The sequence below is a fragment of the Cucumis sativus genome, chromosome 7 (genome assembly GCF_000004075.3).
Source record: "Cucumis sativus cultivar 9930 chromosome 7, Cucumber_9930_V3, whole genome shotgun sequence".
In the NCBI taxonomy this organism is placed as follows: domain Eukaryota; kingdom Viridiplantae; phylum Streptophyta; class Magnoliopsida; order Cucurbitales; family Cucurbitaceae; genus Cucumis; species Cucumis sativus.
The window spans coordinates 19078934-19106035 of record NC_026661.2 but is presented as its reverse complement, the minus strand read 5'-3'; the positions used below and the strand labels follow the sequence as shown (position 1 = coordinate 19106035).

The following is a 27102-nucleotide window of genomic DNA, read 5'->3' as shown; positions in this document are numbered from 1 at the left end:
GACATACCAAAAGCAGGGGAGAGAAGCTAAAACAAAAAACAATCCAAACTAATTATTAATGAGGTTATAAAATGATATACTAGCATGAAGAATTACAAAGTCTTAAATCATGGATTGACCTAAAAGTTTAAACTAGTAGTTGAAGACAAATTTAATAATATAAATACTTGTTTTGTCGATATTTTACTTATTATAGAAAAAAGTGTATTTCAATATAATTTTAAAATAGATGAATATGATATTCCAAATAGTAAAAGCATCTATATGATCAAACATAATCTTGGTTCTAAATGGAGCTTTAAGGCCACAGGGATTTTGTTATGTATAGACATATAGTACATATATAGATTTAAACATGTACGTGTTTGGATAAAGCGTCTTTGTACATATTAGAATTTATATATTTTGTTAGAGTAATGCGATCTCTATTATATAGTTGTTGTGCAATATGATAAATTGTATTTATAACCACTAAATTCCACTCCATTGGAAATGTTATAGGATTATAATTAACATCGTGTGATTACGTTTACGATGCAAAAGAACGAATCGATGATAATTTTAAAAATGGACATTGTGTGATTACATTTATGATATATTGTTTGCATATGTACTGACACATGAAATCTATATACAAATTCATACAAAAAAATTACAATTCGATTGACGAGTCGAAAACTTGAACTCTCGATATTAATGTGTATGTATATATATATAAATAACGATTGAATACTCAGAACTTCAGTAATGCTCTATTAAAAAAACACAATATGTGACTTGTGTGAATTTATCATAACATTCTTGTTTGTTTATTCATTTTTAATCGTAGTACTTGTAACTTGGTTAGAATTCTATACCAACCCATAACCTATGTATATTATGTTAATCAGCTTGATAGGAAATTGCATACAAACATACACACACATATATAGCTATTGAATTTGTATATCGATCCCTCACACTATGGCATGAAATATTATACTAAATTTACTAGATAGATAAGGGTTACGTATTAGATTTAGCACTAAAATAAAGAATTTAACCTTATTTTAAGTACAAATAATTATAGTATGAACTCATGCATTTAGTAAGTTATAAGAAACGTAGGGTTAGACATATTTGAATAAACCTATATATCTATTATTACAAGTAAGGTATATATTTTTTTAAAACTTAAGATATATATTAAAAAGATGGATTAGTTATTTGAGTCAACTTCAACGTACATAATTTAACTAGCTAGTATTATATAAGTTTTAAAATTTTTATATCTTCAATCTATTTCGAGAAAACTTATATCAAAAGGCTAAGTTAATATTATTATAAAAGATTTGATCGAAAGCTATCATTTTGACAATATAAGAAATAAATTAATCGAACTAGCATGAGGAAGAGATATATTAAAAGTCGTAGACATGTTTGATTAATGAAATAATTAAGAAAAAACAAATTTGTGAAGAACATGAATGATCATGTCTTCATGTCATTGAGCATATATTGATTACAAATGTCAAATCCTCAGCATAGAAATATTATATTTGGAAACTTTTATATATATAAAATTGAAGTATAAATGAAATTAGAATCAAATAGTTGAGTTATTAATAATAGATGTGATTAGGTCAACTCTTGTCCAAACTCCCATCCATTCAACCTCAAATCATATTTGATTAAGAGATTATAATTTGGTCTATATAGAAATCACAATAGAGGTAGTACACCTACTTATTTTAGCATACTCATCCATCCCTAATCTATTTCAAATGAAAGGTAAAATGTTCCACAAATAAAAGAGATTTTTTAATTTTAATCAAATTTATCAAATGTTCGCTGATGTTGTTTCGTGTTGGTTGCAACACGATAAATAACCAATTATATCTAATAATATTGATAAATAGTCCATGTTAAGAATAATATCAATAAGTAAATAAATTTAAAATTACTTTTAAAAATCGGATGTAGCTTAAATGGTAGAGCATTTATTTGTTCGCCCACACGTCTCCATTTTTTTTTAAAATTAAAATTGTAACTATGAGAAAAAAAGCTCATTTATTAGGTTTATAAGTTGTATCAATTTTAATTGGTTAGTAAGAATTTAATTTAAAAACACTTTTAAATATTTTGTTTGTGGAAAAAACTTTTGTTGGATATAAAATTTGAAATGGGATGACAAGAATGATCTAAAACGAAAATTTGGATTATCAAATGGTTTGAGGTTCTCATCTCACCACACAATTGAAGTCTCATTCTTAAGAAATTTGAGTTAAGTTTGATTTCCCAGAGATAATAACGTTTTAAGAAAGATAAAAACACTAATTATGCACTTACTCACGATGGTGTTCGTCACCTACGGGTGAATTTAGTAAAAATCCGAAAATAACAACTCGTCTTCCTCAGCTCAACTGTTCTTTCGCGCTCTAATGAGGCTCAAAAAATGAAGCAACGACGATCTTCTTCCAATTCATCTAATCAAAATCCTCTTCCAATCGTACCCATGTGATTAAATTAGGGTTAAAGCAACATTGCTCTGTTAAACATTCGATTTCTGAAACTCCAGTTTCCCGGCATTGCCAAGTAGAAAGAAGCCCTAGAATTCGGGAAGTGAAGCTCTGATTATGGATGCTAAGGATATTTTGGGCTTGCCCAAAAACACGCTGCCTTTACCTCAAGAGAAGAAGCCTAGGGCTCAGAAAGATGCCCAGAGAAAGCGAGATGGGATTTCCCGGGAGGTAATGTTTTTCTCTGTGCTTCTGTGATTACATGGTTATTGTAATTTGGTTTTGTTGGTTATAGTAGTAATGGTGAGTGGGGGGTTTTTTGAATTGTAGGTTTATGCTCTTACTGGTGGTCTGGCGCCTATTATGCCCGCAATCGATGTGTCTGAGCTGAAGAAGCGACCTCCATCAGATGAGAAGGTTTTTTCCTGTCTTTTTATGCAATATGGGTATCTGGTAGTATGTTGTAGAAGTGTGGATAATGGTGAATTGAATATGGAAGTTGAAGACTTTGTTTGGTTTATAGTTCTCTGTACTGATATGAGAAATTTGGGAAACTAACTGTATTTGAATGCTTAAATGTGTTATTGAGTCGGAGATTTTTAATTTCTCGGCTGGCTTTTCATGTATTACTTGATTGCTTGGATCATAGTCGGGTAGCTTGCGTGTAATTGATGAATTTAGATGGGATTGGGTCTTTGAATTGTTCAGGTTATGTTTGGGGCAAAGAAAAACTATTGCTCAATGCTAGGGGAGGCGCTGATGCCCCTTTGAGAATAAGGGCGGGTTGTGTTAGATTAAATGCTTTGTTGTGGGCGTGACACTGGGGAGTTCCTCCATCTGTCTTTCAGTGAGAGGCTTGTTTCTGTGGTTTATCTGAGTGTATGCCTTGTTTAGAGATATTTGAGGGGAACAACAATAAAGTTTTTCGAAGTGTGGGGAGGAACAATAGAGTTTTTAGAAGTGTGGAAAAGGACCCTTCTGAGGAGTCTTTAGTGAGGTTTCATGTGTCTCTTTGGATTTCATGCTCTTTTGTAATTTTGTCTAGGTAATACCTTACCCCATTGGAAACCCTTTCTCTAGGTTTTCTTCTCCTCTTTGTATGCCTATTCTTTCTTTCTTTTTTCTCAATGAAAGGAGTTGTTTCTTAAAAAAATAAAATGTTGTAGTTATCAGTTTGGTATGATTCTTTTAGATTGGATTTTCTTTCTTTTGGTGGGCTCCCTTTGTTGAGTTATTGTATTTGTATTGCCCTTACACATTCCCTCATGTTTGAATTCAGATCATTCTTATAATGGTCTAGTGATTTTCTTTCAGATTACGTGGCAGTGGCTTCCTTTTTCAAATTCTGCTAGAAAGGATAATCTGCAGCTTTACCATTGGGTAGGCTTTGGCACCTCTATGAATCGTGGATATTTTAATTGATTTTGTTCTTATTCAAACTCAGTCACTTCTCTCTCCTTCCCTCTCAATTTTTCTGTTTGTAGGTTAGAGTTGTAAATGGCATTCCACCAACAGGGGACTATTCTTTTGCAAAGTACAACAAGGTAAGGCCTAGTCCTTTTTATTTGCTGGTGGGTTGTATTGTGTTCTTTTAAGTAGAAATTTGAAGTTAAAACTGTTTTCCCTGCTTAGACAGAAACTGGAAGTTTGATATGTCATTGACATCCATTTTTTTGACCTTGTCATTTATTATTCTGTATATTGGTGTAAAAGTTCGAATCTTTTTGCTACATACTCATATGCATCCCTTCTTACCAACTGAGTTACCTTATTGAATACCATGAATTGTATAACTCTTCTGTAATTTTATATATCAAAGAAAGTGTTCCTTATAAAAGAAAAATAATAACAATAAGTAACTCCAAGTCTCCAACATACCAGTAATTTTCTTTTTCATATATTGGTCAATTTATATTCTACATGTATGGTTAAAGCTCACCATGGTTTTGAGCAAGAAGGTAAGCATTAATGCTGAAAGATTTTGAAGTCAATTTTATAGTAAAATATTGACATTGATGGATTTTCATCTTGCTCAAGAAAAAGAAAGGTGATGGATAATTCTGAAACAGAAGGAATTTATAAATTATAATTAAGTATTCCACACCGTTTTCATATATTCACATCCTTATCGTTAGTATTTATGCTATTGGTGATATTTTTGTTGACACTTCTGATGTATCATTGGCTTTTGTGGTGCACTGAAAATATTATTGACCCCTTATGTGCGGAAACCTTCTGAGTATGAAATATCAGTTAGATTCCAAGTGATGAGAAAAGATCCTCCAATTGTTCTTGCTTTTCCACTTATCATCCGGTTATAATTAAGTTAGAATCCTCTTGGTTTTTACTCTAGTAACTTGGATAGCTTGGTTTTTACTCTTTGGGATACTACTAGGATAGACCGAGGAATTAGCGTGTTAAAAGTATAATACTAATTAGATATGGATTTAAGAAAAAAAAACAGAAGTTGTTATGGTGATTTGTTGTAAATGGAGTGGGATAGAGGTGCACATTGGTTTAGTTGGTTTAGGCCGAGCGATCTCAAGATGATGATCCAAGTACCTTGAAGCACGATCTCCCAAAAAAATCCTTAATCTTTGGCAACAGATGATCATGAAGTCTGAACACAATCTGAATGGTAAACTTGGTTCTAAGATCCCTGTCTGTAAAGCTTCTCATTTTTTTAAAAAAAGAAATAAATTTATTGATAGTATGGAATTACAAAAGGGAGACCCTAGAAGTTGTATGACAAAAAACATCTCCAATTGAAGAGGAGTATGGAAAAGCTATATAAGTTGATGGCAGAGGAGCATTTATCGCAAGAAACAACCACATTAATTATAGATTCAAGAAAATTGTATTAGTTGATTCCTTTGATTTTGCTTGCAATTAGAATGTGTCCTAGAACTCGCTGATAATTTTAAAAGTTAACCATTTCTTGAAAAATTAAGCACCAATATCTATATTACTTATTCTTAGTGAAACATATTTTATTCTTTGAATGTGGTGCAGTCTGTTGAAGTTGTCAAATACACGGATGAGGAGTACGAGAAGTATTTGAAAGACGCTGTGGGTATATTTGTCCTGTATTTTTAATGAAAAACATAAAAATATCTCTTTCTCATACACACACAAAACACAAAGTTTCGTGATATGTAGCATTTTTAAGTTATTATGGTAAATACTCATGCCTTGAGGCTCCTTTTTTGGGGGAAAAAATTGCCATCGAGACTCTTTAGGCTTACAGCTTAAAATTTTAAGTTTTGACACCGTCATAGTTTGTGTGTTTATATCCTAGATAATAACTTATCCTTCTCTTCATAGTCATACCATGCCACCATATTTTCCGTCTTTATTGTAATTTTGTTAAAGCCTGTTGGATGAAGTGTTTCCCCTAAGAAATTATTGTTTGTTGATTTTAACATACATTTTCTACAGATTTTACTTCATGTCAATTGTATCTTTTTACTATATTTTTTAAGATATAGTAAAAAAGAAGATCAAAGAGATGTGGTCAACTTTTTTTAAAAAAAAGAAAAATTTAAAGAAGGCTATTCAACAATGTTCAAGCCTAAAAACGAAACCATGAATCTAAATTAGAAGCATCAATTCTTTCACTATTGCATATATGTATTAGACTCTAGATTACTGTTCCCTTTTTCCTTTTCTTTTTTTTTTGTGGTGGAGATATTTACTTTTAAAATGTTTTCAGTCATGGACAAAGGAGGAGACAGATCAATTATTTGATTTGTGCGAACGGTTTGATCTTCGCTTCATTGTGATAGCCGACAGGTTTCCATCAGCAAGGACAGTGGAGGAACTGAAGGAGCGGTATTATCGTGGTAAATATAGCCTTTTTTGGTCTATTATGGCATGTACTTCTCGTTTTCACTTAGGTTGTCAATTTGTGCTGTTGATTTTTAATATACTTGTTTTGGATGGTTTGCAAATGCACGTGTGATTAATGAAAACTTATACTGTAATATTATATGTTTATAGTATCAAGAGCAATTGTGGCTGCTAGAGGATCAATATCTCGGGAGAGTTCAGGAAATACTCCCGCCAAGGTACGCAGTTTTTGTATTAGGTCTATTTTCAATGTTACCTATTTAGATTGGAGTTCTTGGATATCAATTTCCTCTAAATGATCAAGGAATTTGCTTTGTAAATTAACATTCTGCATGATTTTTTTTTTTTTTTTATATTAAGGATCCTTACAACGTCTCACAAGAGATTGAGCGCAAACGGGCATTGTCCATGGTTCTCTCCCAAACAAAACAGCAAGAACGAAAAGATGCAGAGGTTTTGATTCTTTTACATTTTAGTAAAGACCCAGTAATGAATTAATGTATATATATGTGGTTAAGTCCAAATCTTTTTTACTTTTTATTGTCCCAGGTTCTTGCTGAGGCAAAAAAAATAACTGAAGCACGCAAAGCTGAAAGAGTGAGTTAGCTTCTATATAGTAATTTTTTTAGGTTTTAGGACATGAATGCACAAAGCAGATCACAGGTCTACTCCGGGACTGACATTGCAGGATTTCATGGCTGAAAGAAATTGCATTATTAACCTCTAGGTTTTACTTAAGTTATTGTGCCATAAAAGTGTTAGTATTATAAATATCATGTACGGTTAATTACTTCATCGAATTTTTGCACTACTTATCTTTCAGGGTACACGCTGTCAAAGCTAAATTTTTCTCTCTTCTTTTTACCATCATGCCTTTTGCTTTTTAAGTATATCCGCACTATCTTTGTAAATGGTCTATACCCGTTCTTTAAAATAATATTTAGGTTAGGGATGCAAACACTGTTACCTTCCGTTTGGCGTTTGCACGTAGATACTTTCAGGAAACTTATTTTAGTAGTGTAATTTCTTAGTGGTATTGGTCTCTCACAATATCTACTTCTCCTACTTATCTTTCATTAGTTACGTTTGCAGTTTCAAAATGGATCCCAATTTTAGCTAAGTTCTATAGAATCTTGTGGATGATTTGTAAAAAAAATAATAATTCCATATTATAAATAGAGCTGGTTTATCATCTTGGTTTCATTAATTTTAGGTGGCTGAAGAATCTGAGTTGCCTGTCACTTCAAATGCTGTCCCAGAAGTTACTGAAAGGGTTGTCGTTCCTGGAGATAACGTACCATCTATATCCAATGTGCAGCCCCCTCCTCCAGCAGCCGTACCTTCAACCGTAGTGGCAGATAATGCTTCTACTCTTGCTTCTCTTCGCATGGTATACAGACTAAAGGAAATCTTTGCTTTTGCCTGTGTATATCTAGAAGCCTTTTATTTTTTGTTTTTCAATTTTATTTTGATATTTCTGTCAAAGAGGTTTTTGTGCTGGAGTTTGCTCTCAGAGCTTTGTTGATCTAGACCAGTATATGAAATTTGAAAATTTGGTCCTGATGACTGTCCCTACATTTCAGCTTCCTGTATACTTGAGAACATATGCACTCGAGCAAATGGTACAAGCTGCAAGCTCATCTGCTGGCCTTCGAACCATCAAGCGAGTTGAACAGACATTACAAGATCTTTCGGTTAGTTAAGATTCTGGCTTTTGTTAAATCCAAATACTCATTTTCTCATGAAGTAAAGCATTGTGGAAGAACTAATATTGATATCAATTTCCTAGCAGCTCATGAGAAGAAAGAAACGACGGGGCAAATTAAAATTCTCTGTTTCGAATTTTTACTCTTTGCTATTGTGAACACCTAATTAAATATTGACAATATCATATTTTTTTTATATTTTAAAATAAAAAGAAAAAACGAAAAACTAGTTACAATTGGAAGCAAGTGTAGAAGAGAATAATTTCAAAACTCTTTTGGTTCTCATAAATTTATAAGTAATGTTATGCCTGTCTCATGTGTTGAATCAAGCATATTGTGTTTTTTGTCACTATGTTAGACTTTCTTCTAAAGTCAATTCCCGAATGCTCTTCATGTTCTAGAGTTACTAAGTTACCATATTAATCACTCACAAAAGTTGTTTTTTTTCTTTTTTTAATTATTATTTGGAAATAGGTTAATTTAAAACCCAGGGTTCCAACAAAAGCTGTCTGTGCAGAGCATCTTGAATTAAGAAAAGAAATATTGACTCTACTGAATCTTCAAAAGCAGGTACAGTTATTTTTTTTCCATATGCATGTCCCAGCTGTAGCAAACTTATGCGCATCAAATTTGCATTAACATCCCAATCACAGAAACAGTAGATTTAATAATTCATTTCTTTTCATTCAGAGGGAATTCTGTTTAATGGAATCCTTTGATCATGCTATATGCCTTTAACATAGTTAATTTTAATTTTTGTTGTATATTTCCTGTTTTTTTTCAAACAGTTGCAAAATAAGGAGGCAGAAGGTTCTTCTTTCCGTGACAGTCCATACACTGAGGCACCTGGCACACCTAAGGTCAGTAGATCTACTCAGCTTACGTGAGCACTGTAATTTCTCATATCTGTGAATCTGTGACTCTTCCTCTGCTAACAGCATTCTTGTCATGCTCTTGTGCAGGATCGCACTTTTATTGCTGATTCTGTGAGTTTTGGAGGTAAATGGATACTCTAAATTAGAACTTCTATATCACTGCATGCTGCATCTATTTCAGAGTGTCCTTCCCCCTCTTGTCACGTGCGACTCTTAGTTCACGCCTATGAAGCTATCTATTCCCATTCATTGTTTTAAAAATGTAGATTTGATTATTTGCAACATAATTCTCACTTCCCAAGAGATTCTGTACATTTAATTCTTCAGTGATATTAGTTTCCATCTTTTTTCTGGAAAAAAGGAAAGAAGAAATTTGAAACGTACGTTTATATTCAGGGATCTAGTCCAATACAAGCAAGAGTTATAAATGAAGTTTTTACGTTATTTCCCTCAAAATGGAACTTGATTACTTTTGTTGCGCATGGGAGTTCACTTACATGTAAGTTTTTCTTGTGCTAGGGGAAAGGTTTGGTAAACGGGATCAAAAACGCAAGGTATGTTTGTCAACTATTAATCTTGTTTTGTGTGACAAATTATTTTTCTTATTGATTACTTTTTCTTCCTCATTGTTAGGCCACTGGAAGATTATCTGAAGCTCCATCATCACCAGCTCAATCTAAAAGGCCAAGAAAACAGAAGGGATCCGATCTGTGATCCTCCAGGTATGTTAGAACTTCATACATATGGTTATATCTCTAATATTGCTAAAATATCTTCTCCTTTTTCTCTTTTCTTTAACCTTTTGAATGAAATAAAAGAAAAGAGGTCCATGAAGTAGAACCTCATCTCCACCCGATTGGTGTATTTGATTTGGAACATTAATGATATTTTAGTGAATGTAAATCTAAGATGGCTGTTGTATTGTTTCATCATCTTTACAATTTTAATTACAATGATATGCATCTAAAAGGAGGCTGGCGGCTTTTGCTGGAAGACTCTGAAGAATATAATTTAGCTTTTGGAGCATCGTTATCTGAACTGAACTGTTATCTGAACTGAACTTTGATGCTGGTGTGGTTAAGACGCGTGATTTCCTCATCTGTGGAGTCATTAGCATCTGTGGAATCGAGTTAACAGCGGTCTGTTTCCTTCATTTTATCTTCATCACGAAGCCAAAGCTCTGGTTTGCTTACATCTATTAGCTAGTTTTATCTTTCTGCTCGCAGAGTCAGCAGGATAGTTCTCTTATATGATGGTGTATTATATGTAAATGGACCCAGAAATGAGGAGAAACAACTTTTTTTTTTCTTTCATTACTTCCATTTTTGTATACCAGTATTCGTTGGATCGTACCATTTTCAGTAGATTTAAAAGAATGATGATGTAAATTTTTTTTTTAAAATGAACAATCTACATATATTAGCAGGAGTATGTTGCCAGTTGAGGCTCTGGTAATTTACAGAGAAAATAATCTTGGTCCAAGGATATAAGGTTAATGTAAATCTGCTATATCAGAACAAAATTTTGTGTGAACAATGTTTACCCTTTTAAAATAAGTGCACTTCCTTTCTATGAGCATAAGATATGGCTATCAATAATATATAACATTTATTGGAAAAGAGATCATTACATGCCTATGAAAAAGATGAGCACCAACTTTTCAATAAATGAAGCAGCTATACATATTCTCTTTGCTTCAGAAACCTGAGGAAAGGTTAGCTTGAAAACACAACGTTTGTAATATCTGGGAATCTCTCCTTAATGGCTGCTTTAACTCCTGTACCAATAGATTCAGGACCCTCATACTTGACCAGGCAATCGCCACCATTAATTGATATTACTTCCACGCTCCCACCGTAGTTCCTTATGGCTGGCCTCAATATGTCAAGGTGACTGTTTACTGCCTGAATTTGTGCAACATCCAGGATTAATACTAAATTGCCTAACTAAATCAGCTCACTTTGTTTTTGTTTGAATTTTGACATCAGCCAATTTTGTATTCGCTCGTCTGCAGAAAACTCACCTCAGGTGTAGTCTCCTTTGGTTCTTCATCATATACTTGGCATATTTCCTTCACTGAATCTCCAAACTTCTCCTTTAGTACACGTTCGATCCCCATCTTCATGGTCGTTGTTGAGCTAGGGCAGCTACCGCATGCTCCTGAAGATCGATTCAAACATTTTTAGTTAAAAATGTTTATCATTATTACTTTTTGTTCATGACTTCATGGGAATACAAAGCAGTTAAACATCAAATCAACAAAGTTCTTACTCACACCCTTTTCGATGAAAGTGAGGGTTACAAGACTTCCTTTTGCCATTTAGTTCAAGGAGACCTTTTTCACCTTACTTGATAAGAAACAGATAAAACACACCAGTAACATGTACAAGATGATGGTGCTGTCCAAAACTTACCTAGACCAAGACAACAAAACAAATGTACTCCAACTAGTATATGCAGGAAAGAAACCGAAAGGCCACATCAGTCTGCAGTCCCTTCAAATGTCATGAGAACCCCACCCATGTCCTGAGAAACATTCCTGTTAGATATATACCAAATCTCCCACAAGATTGGTTAAAAGTGTTCACAAACAAGTGAAATTAAGGATCCTTTTCGTGGTTTTCTTTAAAGATAGATATCAAATCATCTATTCTCTGGTAAATCCTTTTCATTGGAAAGACCCTCATATAAGGAAAGGAAAATCATATCCATCTGCCCAAGTCTAAACTGTTCAAAATTTCCAATAGATTCAGTGCTAATGGAGGAAGATTGTAGTTAGGAAAGTTTAAGATTGTAAATAGAACTGCAGCACTACTAATCTTGATCTTGAGATTTCTCATTGGAGGTATTTTCCTTTTTCCTTCCTTTTCTAGTGGAGCCTTCAGTGTTGTGTAACAAACAAAAGATAGAGATCTCTCCGAGACAAGCTCGTCAGAATTAAAGACGTTGGGATCAGATTAGCAGACTACGGATGGATCAAGACATCGAGTAAAGTCTTCGTTGTCTCCCAAAGCGGGGTGGTTTGTTCCGAGTCTTCACCAATCGGGTGGTCGGACAGGGGTGAGAGCAAAATCTCTGTCATCTCGCTCCTTCCACACAAGACGACTAAGACCAAATGGGTTACAGTAATGCTAAGAAAGAGACCATTCTTTTTGAGAAAAAGGAATCACTTCTATCGGGCCAGCGTCGAGAAAGCATACACCAACTATTTGGCTATGTAAAAAGAGATGGGCTGAAGGGGCATACTCAGACCGAGAATCACAAAGATATCAACTTTGTCCTAAACCATACGATCCCAGGATTGCTTCGATGAAAGAAATGAATTAGACTCAAATCTCTAAAGTGCAGATACTACTAAATACCATAATGTGTAAAAGATATTCAACACAATTTGCTAAACTATAGAAACACCAAAGAACATACCCCAACAACAACCAATTTATAAGTAACAAAAATTTCAACACAAAAAATTAAATTAACAAGGGAAATTAAAACAAACCCATTCAATTCAACGAGACAAGAAATCTACCCACCAACGAGTTTGAGGGAAACTACTCCATCTTCAACAGAAACAACATCGACATTTCCTCCATCTGCAATTAGATAAGGCCTTACGTCCTCAAGAACCAAGTCCACGTTTCCAATGGTCAATTCAAATTTCTGAGCGGAGTACAGCCCTGGTGAGGAGGTCGTGGATGGACCCGAATTCGAAGGTGAAGCTCTAATGGCTCGTCCGGGAAAAGCCCTTTTGAGGGAAACGGGCAGTTGATGTTGCCCATAAGCAAAAGGTGGATATTGGAGAGAATTTGCAGGAGATTGGGAATTCTTAAGAGGGGTTTTGAGGAGGCCGGAGGTAGTTAAGGACGCCATTAATGAAGAAGAAACGAAGAGGAATCTAGGCGATGATGAGGTTGTAGTTGTTCTGCAGCACACTCCAAGGAGGGCTTTTCGTGTAAAATTGCTATTTATTGGTATTTGACGATTTTAGAGACATTGCAATTGAAGAATATTTTTAGTTTTCAACACTTGGCTGATTCTTTTCCTTAAAATATATATAGACACACACATATATATATATATTTATATAGAACAACAAAGAGAAATTTATAACTACGTAAACTCGGGATGATTTAGAAAAAAAATGAATTGAAAAACTCAATCAATCCAACCTAACCCATTGTTAATTCATTTGGGATCAATTAGATTAAGAAAATAAAAATCTTTTAGAATGATTGGGTTGGTTCATAGATTCACCAAAAACAACTTGAATCAATCCGAACTTATTATTGTTTCTAAAAATATATTTTTTCTACTCATGGTGCTACAATATTTATATATATATATTTGAGTTTGCCAAATGATAAATTTATTCCCATCTTAAAATGTTTAATAACAAACTCATATTTTTCAAGAAAACATCATGTTATGGCATAAATCATCTTGATCAAAGTCAAGAAAGCTGTTTTATTATTTCTTTTCATTTAAGTTTGATTAAGACACATGTGTAGTTAGCTATACTCTAAAAAAGTTTGAAAAAGAGAAGAAATATATTGGACTTGACATATCATTATAAATGAAAAAAGAAGTCAAAAACACACTCGAGTAGCATTTTGCTTGAATTGTACAAAACATAAAAAGAGCAAGAAACAAATGGCATATGGACAACAAGTCTCACCTAGTCGAGCATAAATAAGACAATAATCTAATGTCTTGAAGAGATTCAAACAAAGTTAGAATTTATTTCACATTATTTAACCTATAATCTAATGTCCAAAAAATCTCAACTATTTTGACTACAAGTGAGAGGATGTATTTTGTTTTCAAAACTAGATTTCAGGTTAAAATTTAATCCTCTCAAAGCAAACCAAGCTCAAAATGTAGTATAAAGAAGAAAAATGGAATGTAATGGTGTTCATCCTTTGATGTAAAACAAAGCAACTCTGCCGGATATTTCCATAGTGAGTCTACGCCTTCCCAAGAGACTGTACTATCCATTTCCCTTTATCCAAAAATGGACAGCAACGGATTTTAAACGTATACCGAATCCAAAAATCCAAAATTTCAAGGGTTTTTTCCTTTTTTTTTTTTATTTAGAACCGCCACCACGAAATGGGGGAATTTGGATCCCCTTCAACTAACACTCACATTCATCACCCCAACAACCATCGTCTTCATCAGTTCCCCTTCACAGTCGGCTCTGAAATCGAGGTCTCCATCGATGAAGAAGGCTTCAAAGGCGCCTTATTCAAAGCTACCATTTTGAAGCTACCCACTATATTTTCTCCTTCTAAGAAGAAAAAAGCTTTAGTTGAGTACAAAACCCTTGTCACTGAAGACGGATCTACCCCTTTGAAGGAGCATGTTGATGCTCTTAGTTTGAGGCCTTTGCCTCCTGATACTGCTGCTAAGGATTTCGAGGAATGCGACATTGTTGATGCGACTGATAAAGATGGATGGTGGACTGGTGTGGTTTGTAAGGTTTTGGAAGATGGGGGGTACTCTGTTTTCTTTAAGAACCCAATGCATGTCATGGATTTTCAGGGGAACCACTTGAGGCTGCATCAGGATTGGGTTGATGGCAAGTGGATTGTTCCCCAAAAGATGGTAATTTATCTGGGTTACTTTACATTCGAAGAATTATTCACTTGTTAGGATCATGAATGCATTAGGTTTTTTTTTTTTTTTTTCTTTTTGCGTTTTCGAGGTCAAAGGTCTTTAATGCTAACTACTTTCTGATATAATGTTATTATTCAGTTACAAGCTGTAATTGGATTCTGCTCAGTTAATTAGTTAAGTTCTGTTAGATTTGCTAGAAAACTGATCGAGGAAGGGTATTACTACGGTTCGTCTTGGTAGTTGGACAAGATCTTTCTTTTCTTTTTTGCGCTGGTTTTGTTCAAGATTCCTAATTACCGTAGCCTAAGTTAAAATGGTATCCGAGAACCCAATTCCAGGTCTTCTTTTTGGCCACTGAGAGTATCTGGTGATCCTGTTGCAACGATGGTAAGTTTGATCGTGCTGTAGCTGAAACTCCAGCAACAAATTCTTTCTCTTGAAGAAAAATCCATCAATTTGCAATCAAGGAAGGTTTAGTGTGAAGTTTTCATATTGTCATATCTATTAGTTAGCGTAAGATATTTTGAAAGTCTTTGGAGGGTTTCTTAAGGAAATAGCCTTGTCCTTCTGTTGTTGGAGTTTGGAATGCGGGAATGGATAGCAATCAAACATGGTGGGGTTGGGGATGGGACGGTGAATATACTCATGAAAAACATATGAAACTGATCTGCCTATCTGAGGAAAACATCTTCTGTATCTATCAAAATATTTTTATCTGAGAGTTTGGGCTAGACACTCTAATTTGATAAAGTTTTTAGATTTAGCTATAAGTTTTAACTGGTGACAATAGACCTTTAGGCTACTTATTGGCCCAAGACTAGTAATTGTGAAACTGGATGGTGTGTGTGTGTGAAACAGAAGGATTATTAACAATAAAAAGTTGCCTATTGACATATCTGAGTTGGAAGTATGATTAACATGTTACTTCCACCATTTTGATATGTTCTTCAACCTTTTCATTTATTATGCTATTTCTTGGTGTAATGGATCATATCTTTTTGCTTCATACTCATATGAGTCCCTGCTAAACAACTAGGATAGTTTTTGATAATATCATTGACTATATACCCTTTTACTCATTGCCTGAAGATCATTGGCCACAAAATCTTTTATTCTAACTTTTTGTGGGAGTTGTTATGTAGAGGTGGTAACATCTGATATCTCTTGTTGTGTAACAGTTCTGCCTAACTGTGTAGTCCATGCTAACTTTTTCTCCCATTCCTTTAGTGTGCTTGGCATTTTTAGTGACATCCAGTTCTATTTTGTTCTGCACCTAGATCATCTTTGAGAACTTAGATATCATGATGAAAGCCATATGTTCATTCAATACATTTTACTTGATGTTGAAACAATTTTTTCCACTTTAGGATGCGTCACTCTTGAGAGGCCAATTGAGTATCATTTCTGAGGATGCTAATGTACCTGAGAATGTCGAGCACAGAAGCTTAAAAAATAATGAAACAAACAATGAAAAAGAAAACTCTTATACCGTAAACTCAAGGAATGATTTGATGGAAAGGCCAAGTATTTATGATGATAGTTCTGCCTCATTTGCCTTGACCTCAAGCAAGAGAAGAAGAAGTTTCAGTTCTAAGTCGAGAGTTTCAAATCCTTTGAAGAAGTTGAGAGAAGGAGTTATTCTTGGGAAACCAGCAGCAGATAGGTCAAGGATGATAGACAAAACATCAAGAGGAAAAGCATTCAGTAAAAGTGCCACACCAAACAAAGATCGCAGAAGAAGAAGAAGCTACCTAAAGTTTAATGGTGATGATGACAGTGCTTCACCTATTAGATCTGGGAGTCCCAAAGGAGGCAAGAAACCGGTAATTTATCTGTGGTTTGAATCTGGCATCACCTTTTTAATATCTATTGCAGTCCAAACATTATCATGGAATTATCATATTTTTATTGAGGAAAATCTATCTAAACTATCGTGTCATTATTGAGTGCAAGCATGTCAATTACCTCCCCCTTTGATTTATTTTTGTTATGTACCAAAGTGGTATTCCTAAGAACTAATACAATCACTGACGTGGATGTCCCAACATTTCCTTAGGCAGTATCTGAAGTTCCTCATCTTTTCCTCAATTTTTTCTACTTGCTATCACCTATAATATGTTCCACTAAATGAGTTAAAAACTATTATAGGGCAGACTGCTCTTCACTGCTTTCCTCAGTAAAATGACTCTAAATTATTGAAGATGATTCAATGTCATGTGTAGAGAACTAAGGAAGATGTTGATGGCAGTGACAAGTTGAAAGTGCAAGTATTAAGTTTCATAAATGGCAAAAAAGGAAACACATACAAACAAAGCCAACAGACTCAAGTTACAGGTACACATTGCAATTGATGGACATAGGCTGTTATTTTTTGCTTGAATAATTTCTTATTCTGCAACTCAGATAAGGAGAGGAAAGAAGGTTACGATGTCATAGACTTAGAGACCATCTATAAGGAAGTGACTACAAACAATGAATCCGAAAGAAATGAACATTTAGCTTCAGATGAACAACAGGCACCAGTTAAAAATTCTCTTGGTGAGGTTGGAGATGGGGAGGAAAATTCAAAAAATCAGACAAAAGAGAAGGGCATGGTAAGCAAACTAAAGCAATTAACCTGATAAAATTGAATGGATTTTCATAGTGACTATCTCTTGTGGTGGTTTCTAGATGAATTTTCTTTCTTTGCATATTTTTCCCCCCGAAGACTAAGCTTTGTTACTAATGTATTTCTATGCACGATGTCAAGCCTTCAAGATCAATAGAAATAAATGCCAGATTCTAGGCTTGAACAACGATCCTGGTAAGGTGAGAGAGTGGGCCAATGTAGTGGGGCATGAGTCGGGTATCTTTTCAACAATGTTGCACGGTCCTCCTCTTGGAGATAATATGAGGTAGATTTCTTTTTAGGTGAGAAAGATGCTATTCTCCTGGAAGAGAAGCTACTTCTCAAAAGGAGGGAGACATACTTTATTCGTTTAGTTTCAAATGGTATCACAATTACATTTTCTCCCTCTTGAGAGCCTCATGAAAGAAAAATTTTCCTAGGTCATCAGTGCAAGTTTTAAGGACATATAAGCATTACTCACTAGTGGTCTAGGAGTGCAAGCTAGAGGTTGAGTTAGATGCAGCCTGGGAGACGATGAGCAAGCATTGGAGGAAGCAAAAGAGTTGCAATGGAGAATATAATTTTCATTGAGTTTAGGGGTGGGTGTTATTTTGCATAGCTGAAATTTGTAGAGGGAGCTTTCTTCTTTTTGTGGGTTGGTTTTCTGTATGCCCTTGTATTTTTTTCTTGGTGAAAGTTATTTTTTCATAAAAAAAAAAACATTGAATTTAGGGGTAAAATAAATTATTCCCACGCGATAAAGCTCAAAGGGAACCAAATACGATTATGATTGATTGTAGAAGCTGGATCAGCGTATAATTTTATTTCAAATGAATGGCTGATTAAGCTTCCCAACTGAGAAAACTGGTGGGAGTTGAGAATGAAAGGCATTGAAAAGGGCATTTTAACCTTAGGTTGGCGTGGCACCTGGTAACATGCAGGTTAACCTAACCTTGAATGTGAGCCATACTGCTGGACATTCATGGATTCGAGTTTAGGGGCAGTTTTATTGAAGAGCTAGCAAGCCTATTATCTGTTTTACTCACTTATAGCATAGCTTGTGTTTACTAAGGACTCTGCTGTAGCTACTCTATGGCCAACTACCACCATTCGTCATTCAATATAGTGACACAATCTTTTTGCCTCCCTTGCTTGGAATTGCATTGCTAGTCTGCTCTGCATTTCGTTGTCTTCCTAAGAGGGTGGATAATTGGCTCTTACAAGGGCTGTGTGGATGGAATTTGAATGGTAAAGCAAGGATGGTCAGTAGCTGTGTCTTCAGAGCATTCTTAGTGAATCTTTGAAAAGAAAGGAACACTAACGTTTGCAGATAAGCCTTTGTGCTTTAATTCCTTTTGTTACTCTGAACAAAATATAGCCTCTTGGTGGATTGGCTTATAACAAAATAATAATGATAACAATAATAAAAAGAAAGAAATTGTTACCACAGCTTATTAATTCTTATTAACAAGCTCTCAAGTTGTAGTCTATGTCTATCTGGGAGAGGGCTTTCTTGTCCCCCCCTCACCCCCAGTTGGTTCTATTTCTTATTTTCTGAATTATCCTTTATTGACATGTCTAACGGCACAATCTCTCCCCTTGCCTCAACGTACTAGTTCTTAGAGAGATTCGGGCATTAAATGGCTTAAGAGTAATATATCTGTTACAGACAACAGAAAGTTAATGCATCAACTGACAACCATTAACTTCATGTGGAATTTGTTTTAGTTTTAAGTTGCAACTCTGTTACCATGTTTGCTGTTAGGTCCTCCCAACCTAAAAGTTTGGTCATGGACCTTTTCTCATCATTAGTCACATGAGAAAGTGGCTTATCAGTAATACAAATAATTTCTCCTCCTCCAACTACTCACCCGTGTTTCTTGTACCATTGTTGAAACCTGCATTGGTTCTAATATTGACTCCACACTTTACTTTCAAGGCTTTCAACATTTTTGGAGCTCGCGATGTAGTAGCTGTCTGCAGTTTTGGATGATAATGGAAAATTGGGTTGGCCTATTGGCATGCTCTGGTCCCTTGTTTCTTATAGTTCTTTCTTAACAAATTTTAATCAAAATCATGTTTGCATTAAAGAAATTGTTCCAATTAAAACACTATTTGGTAGTAATAGTTTTGGATCTTTTAGTATTTAATACTGGCAAGAGGAACACCATCCAAAATTTAGCAATATCGTTGGGGTCTCAGGTTTCGCCTTTTACTAATAACTCAATAAGGTTAACCTGCTCTGTAGTTCAGGTGTGTGACGGCTTCTGAGATTTGGCATATGTTTTGATTTACCTCTTCTTCAGTGTGCTTGGAGTTTGATAGGATTGATGATGTCTATTCTTTATCAGGAACCTCAGCAGCAAGAAGCTACTGAAAACAGTGATAGACGAAAGCGGGGAAGGCCTCGTAAAATCATGCAGGTAAGATGCCAAGGAGGTAAATAGATCTTCAGTCTGTTTGAACCTCATAAAAACACCACACCACTAATGTCCCAGGAAACCTCCCTCCTTCGAATATACCAAATCACCCACAAAATTGGTAAAGTGGTTAGTTAAAGCAGCAGATCTTCAAACAGCAAAGAGGCGAGCCAAGATAAAAGGATTGTGTGTTAGAGGTTCCTCTATAGACTCTAGGCAACGGACATCTTTGAACTTCAAAAGAGTATCTCATAAATCAGGAACGTAGACTATAGGCAAAGAAGGAATAAGAGTGATAGATCTTGAGCTGCCTTGCCCCAAGAATGGACGTATTAGGGTTGAGAACATGGACGGTAAAAGTGTATCATATCTTCTGTGTAGCACTTTCAGAGCTATTTGAGCTTCTAAGTATCAAGGCCATAGAACTAGAAGTCCTTTAATGACATTTTAACTTGTAGGTCATCTTTGAGATCTCATATCTAAGGACCCTAGAACTCTGTTGCCAGGATATTATCATGGTATGTTTCTAAGGATTTGGGAACTTTTTCCTCTGATTATCTTGGGTGATTCCTTCAAGACAGTAAAATTCCTTGGACGACTTCTTCATATTGAAGGAGATTCGAAGAATAAGATTATTAAAACATTTAAAGAAAGTGAACAAAACATTTTGGTTCTTGAAATTTCATATAACAATTTAGTAATTGAACTTCAGTTTGTAATAATTTAGTCTGACTTTCAAAATATTATAGAAAATTGTAACAATTTATTTTCCAAACTTCAACAAAGAAACACTTTAGTCCATACTATGCATATTGTTAAGATTTAGCAAAAAAATTTACAGATGAAGATTAATAGACTGGTAAGGAATTAAGTTTGTAAATTTGTTTATGAACTATAAAGATTAAAGAACTGCATAATAAATTTGACAATTAACTTTGATAAAATCTATATGACTAAGAGTTACAAGTTTGAAAGTATAGAAACTAAATAGTTACAATTGAAGTTTTACTTTTGTGAAAGTTCAGGATCTTCAGATCTTCCACAAGTTTGTGAGATTTGGCAGGTGTTTATATTTACCACTGAAGAGTGTGCCTAGAGTTTGATAGGGTTTATGTTCTATATCTTCATTAGGAAATTGAGCAGCAACAAGCTAGTAAAAACAGTTACAAAAGAAAGAGAGGACGGCCTCGAAAACTAATGCTAGTTCCAACAACTGCGGAAGGTATCCTGTCCTTACTCCTGTGCTCCCTTTTATATATATATATATTTTACATTACTTATAACTGTGTTCAAGATTTGAGTTTTTGTGTTACAGATTCAAATAAAGATGGAAGCGTATGGAAACCTGAGAAAGCAACTTTAAAAAGTAGTGTAACTGGTGAGGCTGCTTTTCTTTAATGTCATATATCCTTAGAACCCATATAGTAGTATTTGTTTCACCTTTCTGAAATTATCATTTCACTAGCCAAAAGAACCAAAAGAAAAAAAGGCTTTAGGATAATGCCAATTTGTTTTGTGGATTTTCAAGATCTGAACAGAAGGAACGGGAGCGAAATCTCAGAATACAAGACAAATGGCTCTGGAACTAACAGTGTCGACGACGATGATCGACCACTGTTAATGTGGCTTGGAGGAATACAAGGTTCAGCAAGCAACAATGCGTTGAGTATGTATGCTAAACTTACACTAGCACATGAAAACTGTGTATTGTTTGTGAAGATCTTGATTCTATTTGTTCCCATTTTAGAATTAGGACAAGCATCTGGTTCTAGCGCCAAGCGAAGAACGAAAGGGAGTGAACAAGTAGATGCTGTGAATGGGGTGAGAAGAGTTGATGGAACGCCTGAACACGAAGTGGACAAGAATCAAGATTGGCCTTTTGTGAAGAATTCACCCGTTTGGAGTGCAATTGATTCATTAGAAGTCTTCAAGCATATTCCACAAAAGCCTCATTTCCAACCTTTAAGTACACACAAGGAGGAATGTCGTGAAGGATTGGCTATTGGCTGTATGGTAACTTTTGCAAGTTTGGTTGAGAAGATAACCAAACTTCAGTTCAGCAATCCGAGACACATTTTCGAAAGCACATTGGCCAGTCTATACGAATTGGAGCAACATGGATTCAATATTTCAATGCTTTGCAATAGAGTAAATGAGCTACTATTCATCAAAGATTCTGAAATGAGATATGGTGAGGAAACAAAAGTAACTGAGAACAAAATAATGGAGTATATTGAAAACAAAACTAAACTAGCTGAAGAGAGCAACGCTATTGAAGAGAAGATAACAGAGCTGCAGAAGAGACAAGCATCGATCAAAAAGGAAATGGAGACTACAGACAACGAGATTGATGCTCTGCAATCACACGTGGTGACCATCAGAGAATGTACCATGAATACTAAGCTACATTTTGAGAACCAAATTGCCCTCCCCTTGTGGCCAGTTTGAACCATCAGTTCTTTATGTGAATATACGACACTAAAACTCAGTTAGCCTCACTCTAATGATCCTCGATCATTTTGTGAATGGTAGCTCTAGACTAGAAGTTAGTGCTAACAACTCACACCTTTTTGTATGACATTGATGCTTAAAATGCAACATCTTGACAAGGTTTATTTTCTGCTTGTATAAAATCTTATCAGATCTACTCAGTTTGTCTACAAACACGTGCCATTGCACTATAGAAAAGTTGGCAAGTCTGGATATATACCGTTTCAACGAACATAAAAATTACACATTTATGAAAAGTTTGTGCGGAAGAGTTGAAATGTTGGCTATGGTCACATTGGCTTTTGAGATTTCATACATTAAAATAACATATAAGCAAAAAACACCATAGCGTTGAAAAATCAAAATCTAGCGAGTGTAATGTTTCGAGACTATATGAACCCTAAGAACACTGGCCTAATTTAACAGTATAGAAATACAACCAATTTCTTCCGCTCCTCAGCTAATAGTTATCTGCCATGGACGACATTGGAATGAAGAATGAAAGAACGATTAAGGTCCTGGGATGCCTCCCACTTTCATCACCCCAGAAGAAAATTGATGCTAAGTTGAAATCTCCAAGGGCAGAACGAGCTGGGGAAAAACCTCATTTTCTATTCCTGCTTTCTTCACGATCCTTTTCCCGCTTCTTGTACAGCCTTTCGAGAACACGCTTGGCCTCACATTGAGGGAAGTTCTCCAGATCATAATAGTGTGATGCTATGTCCACCAACCTGTTGGAAAAAGAAATTCGTAAAATATCAGTTTAAGTCCTCTTCAAATAATGACAATTACTCGGATGACTATATCAATATTGTTACCCAGCAAGCTAGTTACTAGTGCAAGTAAAGAAAACCTTGGATTATGTGTGGCAAAGTATACGTAAGACCACATGTAACATATATTCTGAATCCAAACATTTGACAAAAGGAACTAACCATTCACCCCGGATATCTGTCACTGTACGGATGAAATTCCTACTCGTTAGGACGTATTCATTGTAAATAACCCATTCTGGTTTATGATCCAAGCAATTTGATGGATGCAAGTGTACCACCTGTAGAACAGATGTTAATTGCAAATACGGGCATTGGAAGCGCAGAATACAGCATGACCTAGTACACCAAAAAACATTCTAAATCCAAAAAGCAAAACAAGAAACATACCTGGTTGTCCTTCACTGTTAAGTAGTGTCCAGTCCGTTCCAAATGAGCTACTTGCATGAAATACCCAGATAGCATGGCCTTCCTTATGTTTACGTAGTACTCACGGTTGTTGAAATCTGTGCTGCATAATTTGAGGTTAAACCTAGACATGATGCGGACTAGTTGCTCTCTCACATTATCTGCAGCCTTCATTGCCCTGTGATTGATAAAGTTCTCGTAGCACCATGACTGATCCTCATCTGTAAGCACAATAATCAGTTTAGGAATCTATCAGGATTGGATGTGCTTAATTGAAAAGGTCAAGGTGAGATCCATAAATACTTACTGTTTTGCTTGTAAGCATGGTACACGTTCAAGAGCGTAAGATGATCTCCATCAATGTGGCCAAACCTAGCTTTTGCTTCGTCAGCAGCCTTTTGAGCCTCCCTAGGCCGGACAAAGCAATTGGGTACTAAGAAAGAAATTGGTAATCACACACAGAGGAGGCCCAGGGAAGGTCAGCAGATGCATAGATGCAAGACGAGACCATTTGCTTCATGAGATAATACTGAGAAACTGCAACTAACTACATCAGCACTGACTGACAAATCTTATGGTGCATGCCATCTGAGGACATGGAACCAGAGAAGATAGTTGCTGATGACAACCTAGTTTGACAGAATAGTGTTCTAACAAACATGCACGTGAAAACACATACATGTCTACCAGTTAGAAGACATGGCAGATACACTGCAAACATGCCACGCCAATAAAAATGCATCAACTTTGATGCATTCTGCCCCTTGATTAACAACCATGGGCATTTGGCGTACACACTACATAGAAACTCGATAGAATATGGAAAGTGGAGTAAAAAAAAAAAGCAAAAGCAAAAGAGTGCTGAAGTACCTGAAAGCATGGCAGAAACTGATAATATTTCATTTGAACATTTGAATTCTGGACTAACAACGAGCATCTTTGACATCTGAGGATCTAATGGAAATTCACTCATTATTTCCCCAAGCTTCGTTAGATTCCCATCATCATCCAATGCACCTAAGTAATTCAGAACTTCTAAAGCTCGCATCAATGTCTCGGGAGCAGGTGGATCCATAAAATCAAAATGCACAAGGTCATCAATTCCCAACTTCTTCAAGGTAAGAACAGTATTTGCAAGGTTTGATCTTAAAATTTCAGGATATGTCTGTGGTTGCAAATCATTTTGGAAACTCTTTTCTGTGTAAAGTCTAAAACATTTTCCAGGCTGGGTTCTTCCAGCACGACCAGATCTCTGATGCGCACTAGCCTTCGATATAGGAGACACCAATAATGATTCCACACGTACTCGAGGATTATAGACCTTCTGTTTTGAAAATCCAGGGTCAATAACATAAACAATGCCATCTATGGTCAAAGAAGTCTCTGCAATGTTTGTGGAGACCACAATCTTCCTTCCAGCAGGTCCATCCTCTTTTACTGGAGGAGGAGCAGGTTCAAATATCTTCTGCTGCATTGCTGGAGGAAGAGTTGAATATAAAGGCACCACTTTCACAGGCCCAACCTGGTCGCCAAGGTTTCCAATCTCTTTATTTATTTTGCGACATGCATCTTCAATTTCCTCCTCACCAGTGAGGAAAACAAGTATATCACCTGGAGGTTCACACAGATGAATCTGTACAACTGTCCGGATAGCAGCTTCAAGATAGTCCCTTTCAGGTTCCTGTGTGTAAAATATTTCGACTGGATGAAGCCTACCAGGAACCTTCATAAGTGGAGCACCATAAAAATAACCCTGGAACTTTTCAGCCTCAAGTGTAGCACTCATGACCACCAGCTTTAGGTCTGGCCTATTTTTCAATACTTCTTTCAAAAGCCCAAAAAGAACATCTGTTGCTAATGTTCTTTCATGAGCCTCATCAAGAATAATTACTTTATACCTTTCTAAAAGAGGATCTGTCATCGCTTCTCTCAAAAGCATACCATCTGTCAAATACCTACCACCCATAAAATGTACAACAAATTTACAATCAAGTAAAGAATAAAATTTCAAATTATATAGAGAAAAGATAGTGGCAATGAGCAGGCACAAGGAAGAATAATCTTACTTTAAAACGGTTCGGGCACTACTGCAGTCTTCAAAACGGATACTGTAACCCACCTCTTCTCCTATAGTCACATCCATCTCTTCAGCAACACGTCTAGAAACTGACATTGCTGCCACCCTGCGAGGCTGAGTGCATGCAACCATCATCTTCTTCCGTTTATCTGGACTATCCAGGTCAACAGCTTCTAAAACAAATTGAGGAATCTGAAACAAGAAAAATCACAACATTAGAAATCAGAATAGGCAAAGAGACAATTTCAAACAAAATAACCATCAGACAGATTAACCAACAAGCAAACAAATTATCTAGAGACTCCACAGACTCCGAAAACCAAGTTCAAATTATCTTTAGATAAAAATGCCACAATGAAAAGTTATACATCATGAACAAACATGTTCATTTCCATAAATAACTGAAGGTAGTTAACTTCTAAATCCAATAACAGCTTCATCCCATTCTAAAGGGAACTACGAGCTTAAACTGAAGAAATTGGAGAGCTTTCCATACTGCCTTAAACACGAATCTCAACCCACTTGCAACACAACATGTGAAGTTCGACTCTCTTTATAGTCCATTCCCAGCTAGACTTTTCTTAAAGAGTAATAACTAGATCAAATTGTGTGCAATCTCCCAAGTCGTCCGATGTTTTGTTCCCTTCTCAAGGGAGGACAAATCCAAATCTTCTAGAATATCGCAAATTAATAACTAAAAAAGGATAAAATGAAAGTTCAGGACTAAAAATAAGATGTAATAGCACAAGCACTAAAATAAGAAAAAGCAAACCACAATATCCTAGATTAACATTTTTAGATATACTTTTGGCTCAGATTGATAAAATATGTAATTTCTAACCAAAATAGCAATACCCATCAATCAAACTACAGAGAAAAGGTTCTCCTAACATAAGCATCCCTAATAAAGCCTGACAATAGCTTGACAAACAAAGTACAGAATATAAATAATCACAATAAACAAAATAATTGTCCCCTAGAATCCAAGTAAAAGAAAAAAACCAACTACGTGTATCCAAAAGAAAAAGGAAGTTACGAAGAATTCTGAAGTTACTTGCAGTCTCAACAACGAACAACTATCTATACATCAAGCAATAGAAGGCTTTCCGCAACTAACCTGAGTAGTTTTACCACTACCAGTCTCACCAACCAAAATCAAAGTCTGACTGCTCTTCAAAACCTGGAAAAATTCCTCTTTCTGATGCCAAACAGGCAAAGTCTTCCTCTTCTCCAAAATCTCATAGTACCTCTGCGAGAACTGCCTCCCAGTCCACCTGTTGATGAGACTATTCCCCGCATTTCCACCGCCATTGTTCAACGGCGCTACTCCACCATTCACTTTGTTTAACTTCGCGGAGACCGAGGTTTCATCCACCACATCAAATAAACTGACCTTTCTCTTCCTCTCCGCACCCATCAAAACCCTTGCTAGTACAGAACAATAGAAATAGCTGAAGAAAAATAGCTGGACTCTACCTCAAGAGAAAGACGGAACCTGGCCGAAGCTTGCTTGGAAAAGCGATTGAAGAGGCCTTGTTTTGGGACTGCAATATTCCGAAACCCTAATTCGAGGGAAGGAAGAGAAAGACGGAGGAATTTACCTTTGTATGTTATATAGAACTTTCCAGATTTCCACAATCAGTCCCCAATTTCTGAATAATTTCCTCGGATGCCACTTATCTTGCGCCACACGCCTAAATTTCTTTGGGTCTGGCCCAATTTATATGGGTTCAAATACAGCCCAATAAAAGGACATGGGCCCAATCGGAGCCATTTCTCCCA

General features: G+C 35.6%; 4 protein-coding genes across 10 annotated transcripts; 2 read left to right on the top strand and 2 right to left on the bottom strand.

The window, feature by feature from the left end:
• The first annotated feature begins 2321 nt into the window (after window positions 1-2321).
• Window positions 2322-10359, top strand: LOC101218038 (SWR1-complex protein 4). The gene is made up of 17 exons (XM_011661104.2): window positions 2322-2729; window positions 2829-2915; window positions 3813-3878; window positions 3983-4042; window positions 5511-5567; window positions 6211-6340; window positions 6498-6565; window positions 6708-6800; window positions 6897-6944; window positions 7561-7737; window positions 7931-8041; window positions 8528-8623; window positions 8842-8913; window positions 9016-9052; window positions 9448-9482; window positions 9562-9650; window positions 9899-10359. The coding sequence occupies exons 1-16, from the start codon at window positions 2616-2618 to the stop codon at window positions 9640-9642; spliced, it is 1332 nt and encodes a 443-aa protein (XP_011659406.1). The 5' UTR covers window positions 2322-2615; the 3' UTR covers window positions 9643-9650; window positions 9899-10359.
• Window positions 10360-10466: 107 nt separating this feature from the next.
• LOC101218516 (nifU-like protein 1, chloroplastic) lies at window positions 10467-12938 on the bottom strand. The gene is made up of 3 exons (XM_004135933.3): window positions 12462-12938; window positions 10952-11088; window positions 10467-10832 (listed from the first exon to the last, which is right to left on the bottom strand). Exons 1-3 carry the CDS (start codon window positions 12796-12798, stop codon window positions 10644-10646), a joined length of 663 nt encoding a protein of 220 aa, XP_004135981.1. The 5' UTR covers window positions 12799-12938; the 3' UTR covers window positions 10467-10643.
• An 870-nt stretch (window positions 12939-13808) lies between these two features.
• On the top strand, window positions 13809-22219 carry LOC101218122 (DUF724 domain-containing protein 6). Of its 5 annotated transcripts, none has more exons than XM_011661101.2 (9): window positions 13811-14532; window positions 15912-16367; window positions 16767-16878; window positions 16948-17138; window positions 19504-19575; window positions 20704-20794; window positions 20888-20950; window positions 21038-21238; window positions 21320-22192. In XM_011661101.2, exons 1-9 carry the CDS (start codon window positions 14038-14040, stop codon window positions 22018-22020), a joined length of 2382 nt encoding a protein of 793 aa, XP_011659403.1. In that variant the 5' UTR covers window positions 13811-14037; the 3' UTR covers window positions 22021-22192. The 5 variants fall into 5 exon arrangements, with proteins under 5 accessions (XP_031744892.1, XP_031744893.1, XP_011659403.1 ...); XM_011661102.2 differs by having other exon boundaries at window positions 13816-14532; window positions 21101-21238; window positions 21320-22200; XM_011661103.2 differs by lacking the exon at window positions 19504-19575 and having other exon boundaries at window positions 13812-14532; window positions 21320-22219.
• A 40-nt stretch (window positions 22220-22259) lies between these two features.
• On the bottom strand, window positions 22260-26920 carry LOC101218276 (probable pre-mRNA-splicing factor ATP-dependent RNA helicase DEAH2). 3 transcript variants are annotated; one of them, XM_004135932.3, is made up of 7 exons: window positions 26438-26915; window positions 25310-25512; window positions 24114-25198; window positions 23551-23676; window positions 23226-23464; window positions 22998-23116; window positions 22260-22793 (listed from the first exon to the last, which is right to left on the bottom strand). In XM_004135932.3, the coding sequence occupies exons 1-7, from the start codon at window positions 26735-26737 to the stop codon at window positions 22667-22669; spliced, it is 2199 nt and encodes a 732-aa protein (XP_004135980.1). In that variant the 5' UTR covers window positions 26738-26915; the 3' UTR covers window positions 22260-22666. The 3 variants fall into 3 exon arrangements, 1 of the variants encoding a protein (XP_004135980.1); XR_004218333.1 differs by lacking the exon at window positions 22260-22793 and having other exon boundaries at window positions 23068-23116; window positions 23551-23651; window positions 26438-26920; XR_004218332.1 differs by lacking the exons at window positions 22260-22793; window positions 22998-23116 and having other exon boundaries at window positions 23334-23464; window positions 23551-23780; window positions 26438-26920.
• Between the last annotated feature and the right edge of the window lie 182 nt (window positions 26921-27102).

What these genes read in the sequence shown, in the direction of transcription:
- LOC101218038 (XM_011661104.2), top strand. Translation starts at nt 2,616, where the DNA reads ATGGATGCTAAGGATATTTTGGGCTTGCCCAAAAACACGCTGCCTTTA. An exon ending in CAGGAAATACTCCCGCCAAG is followed by an intron (nt 6,566 to 6,707) that starts GTACGCAGTTTT and finishes TTTTATATTAAG; the next exon opens with GATCCTTACAACGTCTCACA. An exon ending in AACGGGATCAAAAACGCAAG is followed by an intron (nt 9,483 to 9,561) that starts GTATGTTTGTCA and finishes CCTCATTGTTAG; the next exon opens with GCCACTGGAAGATTATCTGA.
- LOC101218516 (XM_004135933.3), bottom strand. Translation starts at nt 12,798, where the DNA reads ATGGCGTCCTTAACTACCTCCGGCCTCCTCAAAACCCCTCTTAAGAAT. An exon ending in AGTTTCCCTCAAACTCGTTG is followed by an intron (nt 11,089 to 12,461) that starts GTGGGTAGATTT and finishes ATCGATCTTCAG; the next exon opens with GAGCATGCGGTAGCTGCCCT. An exon ending in CAAAGGAGACTACACCTGAG is followed by an intron (nt 10,833 to 10,951) that starts GTGAGTTTTCTG and finishes GCACAAATTCAG; the next exon opens with GCAGTAAACAGTCACCTTGA.
- LOC101218122 (XM_011661101.2), top strand. Translation starts at nt 14,038, where the DNA reads ATGGGGGAATTTGGATCCCCTTCAACTAACACTCACATTCATCACCCC. An exon ending in GGCCTCGTAAAATCATGCAG is followed by an intron (nt 19,576 to 20,703) that starts GTAAGATGCCAA and finishes TATCTTCATTAG; the next exon opens with GAAATTGAGCAGCAACAAGC. An exon ending in AGTTCCAACAACTGCGGAAG is followed by an intron (nt 20,795 to 20,887) that starts GTATCCTGTCCT and finishes TTTGTGTTACAG; the next exon opens with ATTCAAATAAAGATGGAAGC.
- LOC101218276 (XM_004135932.3), bottom strand. Translation starts at nt 26,737, where the DNA reads ATGGGTGCGGAGAGGAAGAGAAAGGTCAGTTTATTTGATGTGGTGGAT. An exon ending in AGTGCCCGAACCGTTTTAAA is followed by an intron (nt 25,199 to 25,309) that starts GTAAGATTATTC and finishes TATGGGTGGTAG; the next exon opens with GTATTTGACAGATGGTATGC. An exon ending in ACAGATATCCGGGGTGAATG is followed by an intron (nt 22,794 to 22,997) that starts GTTAGTTCCTTT and finishes TTTTTCCAACAG; the next exon opens with GTTGGTGGACATAGCATCAC.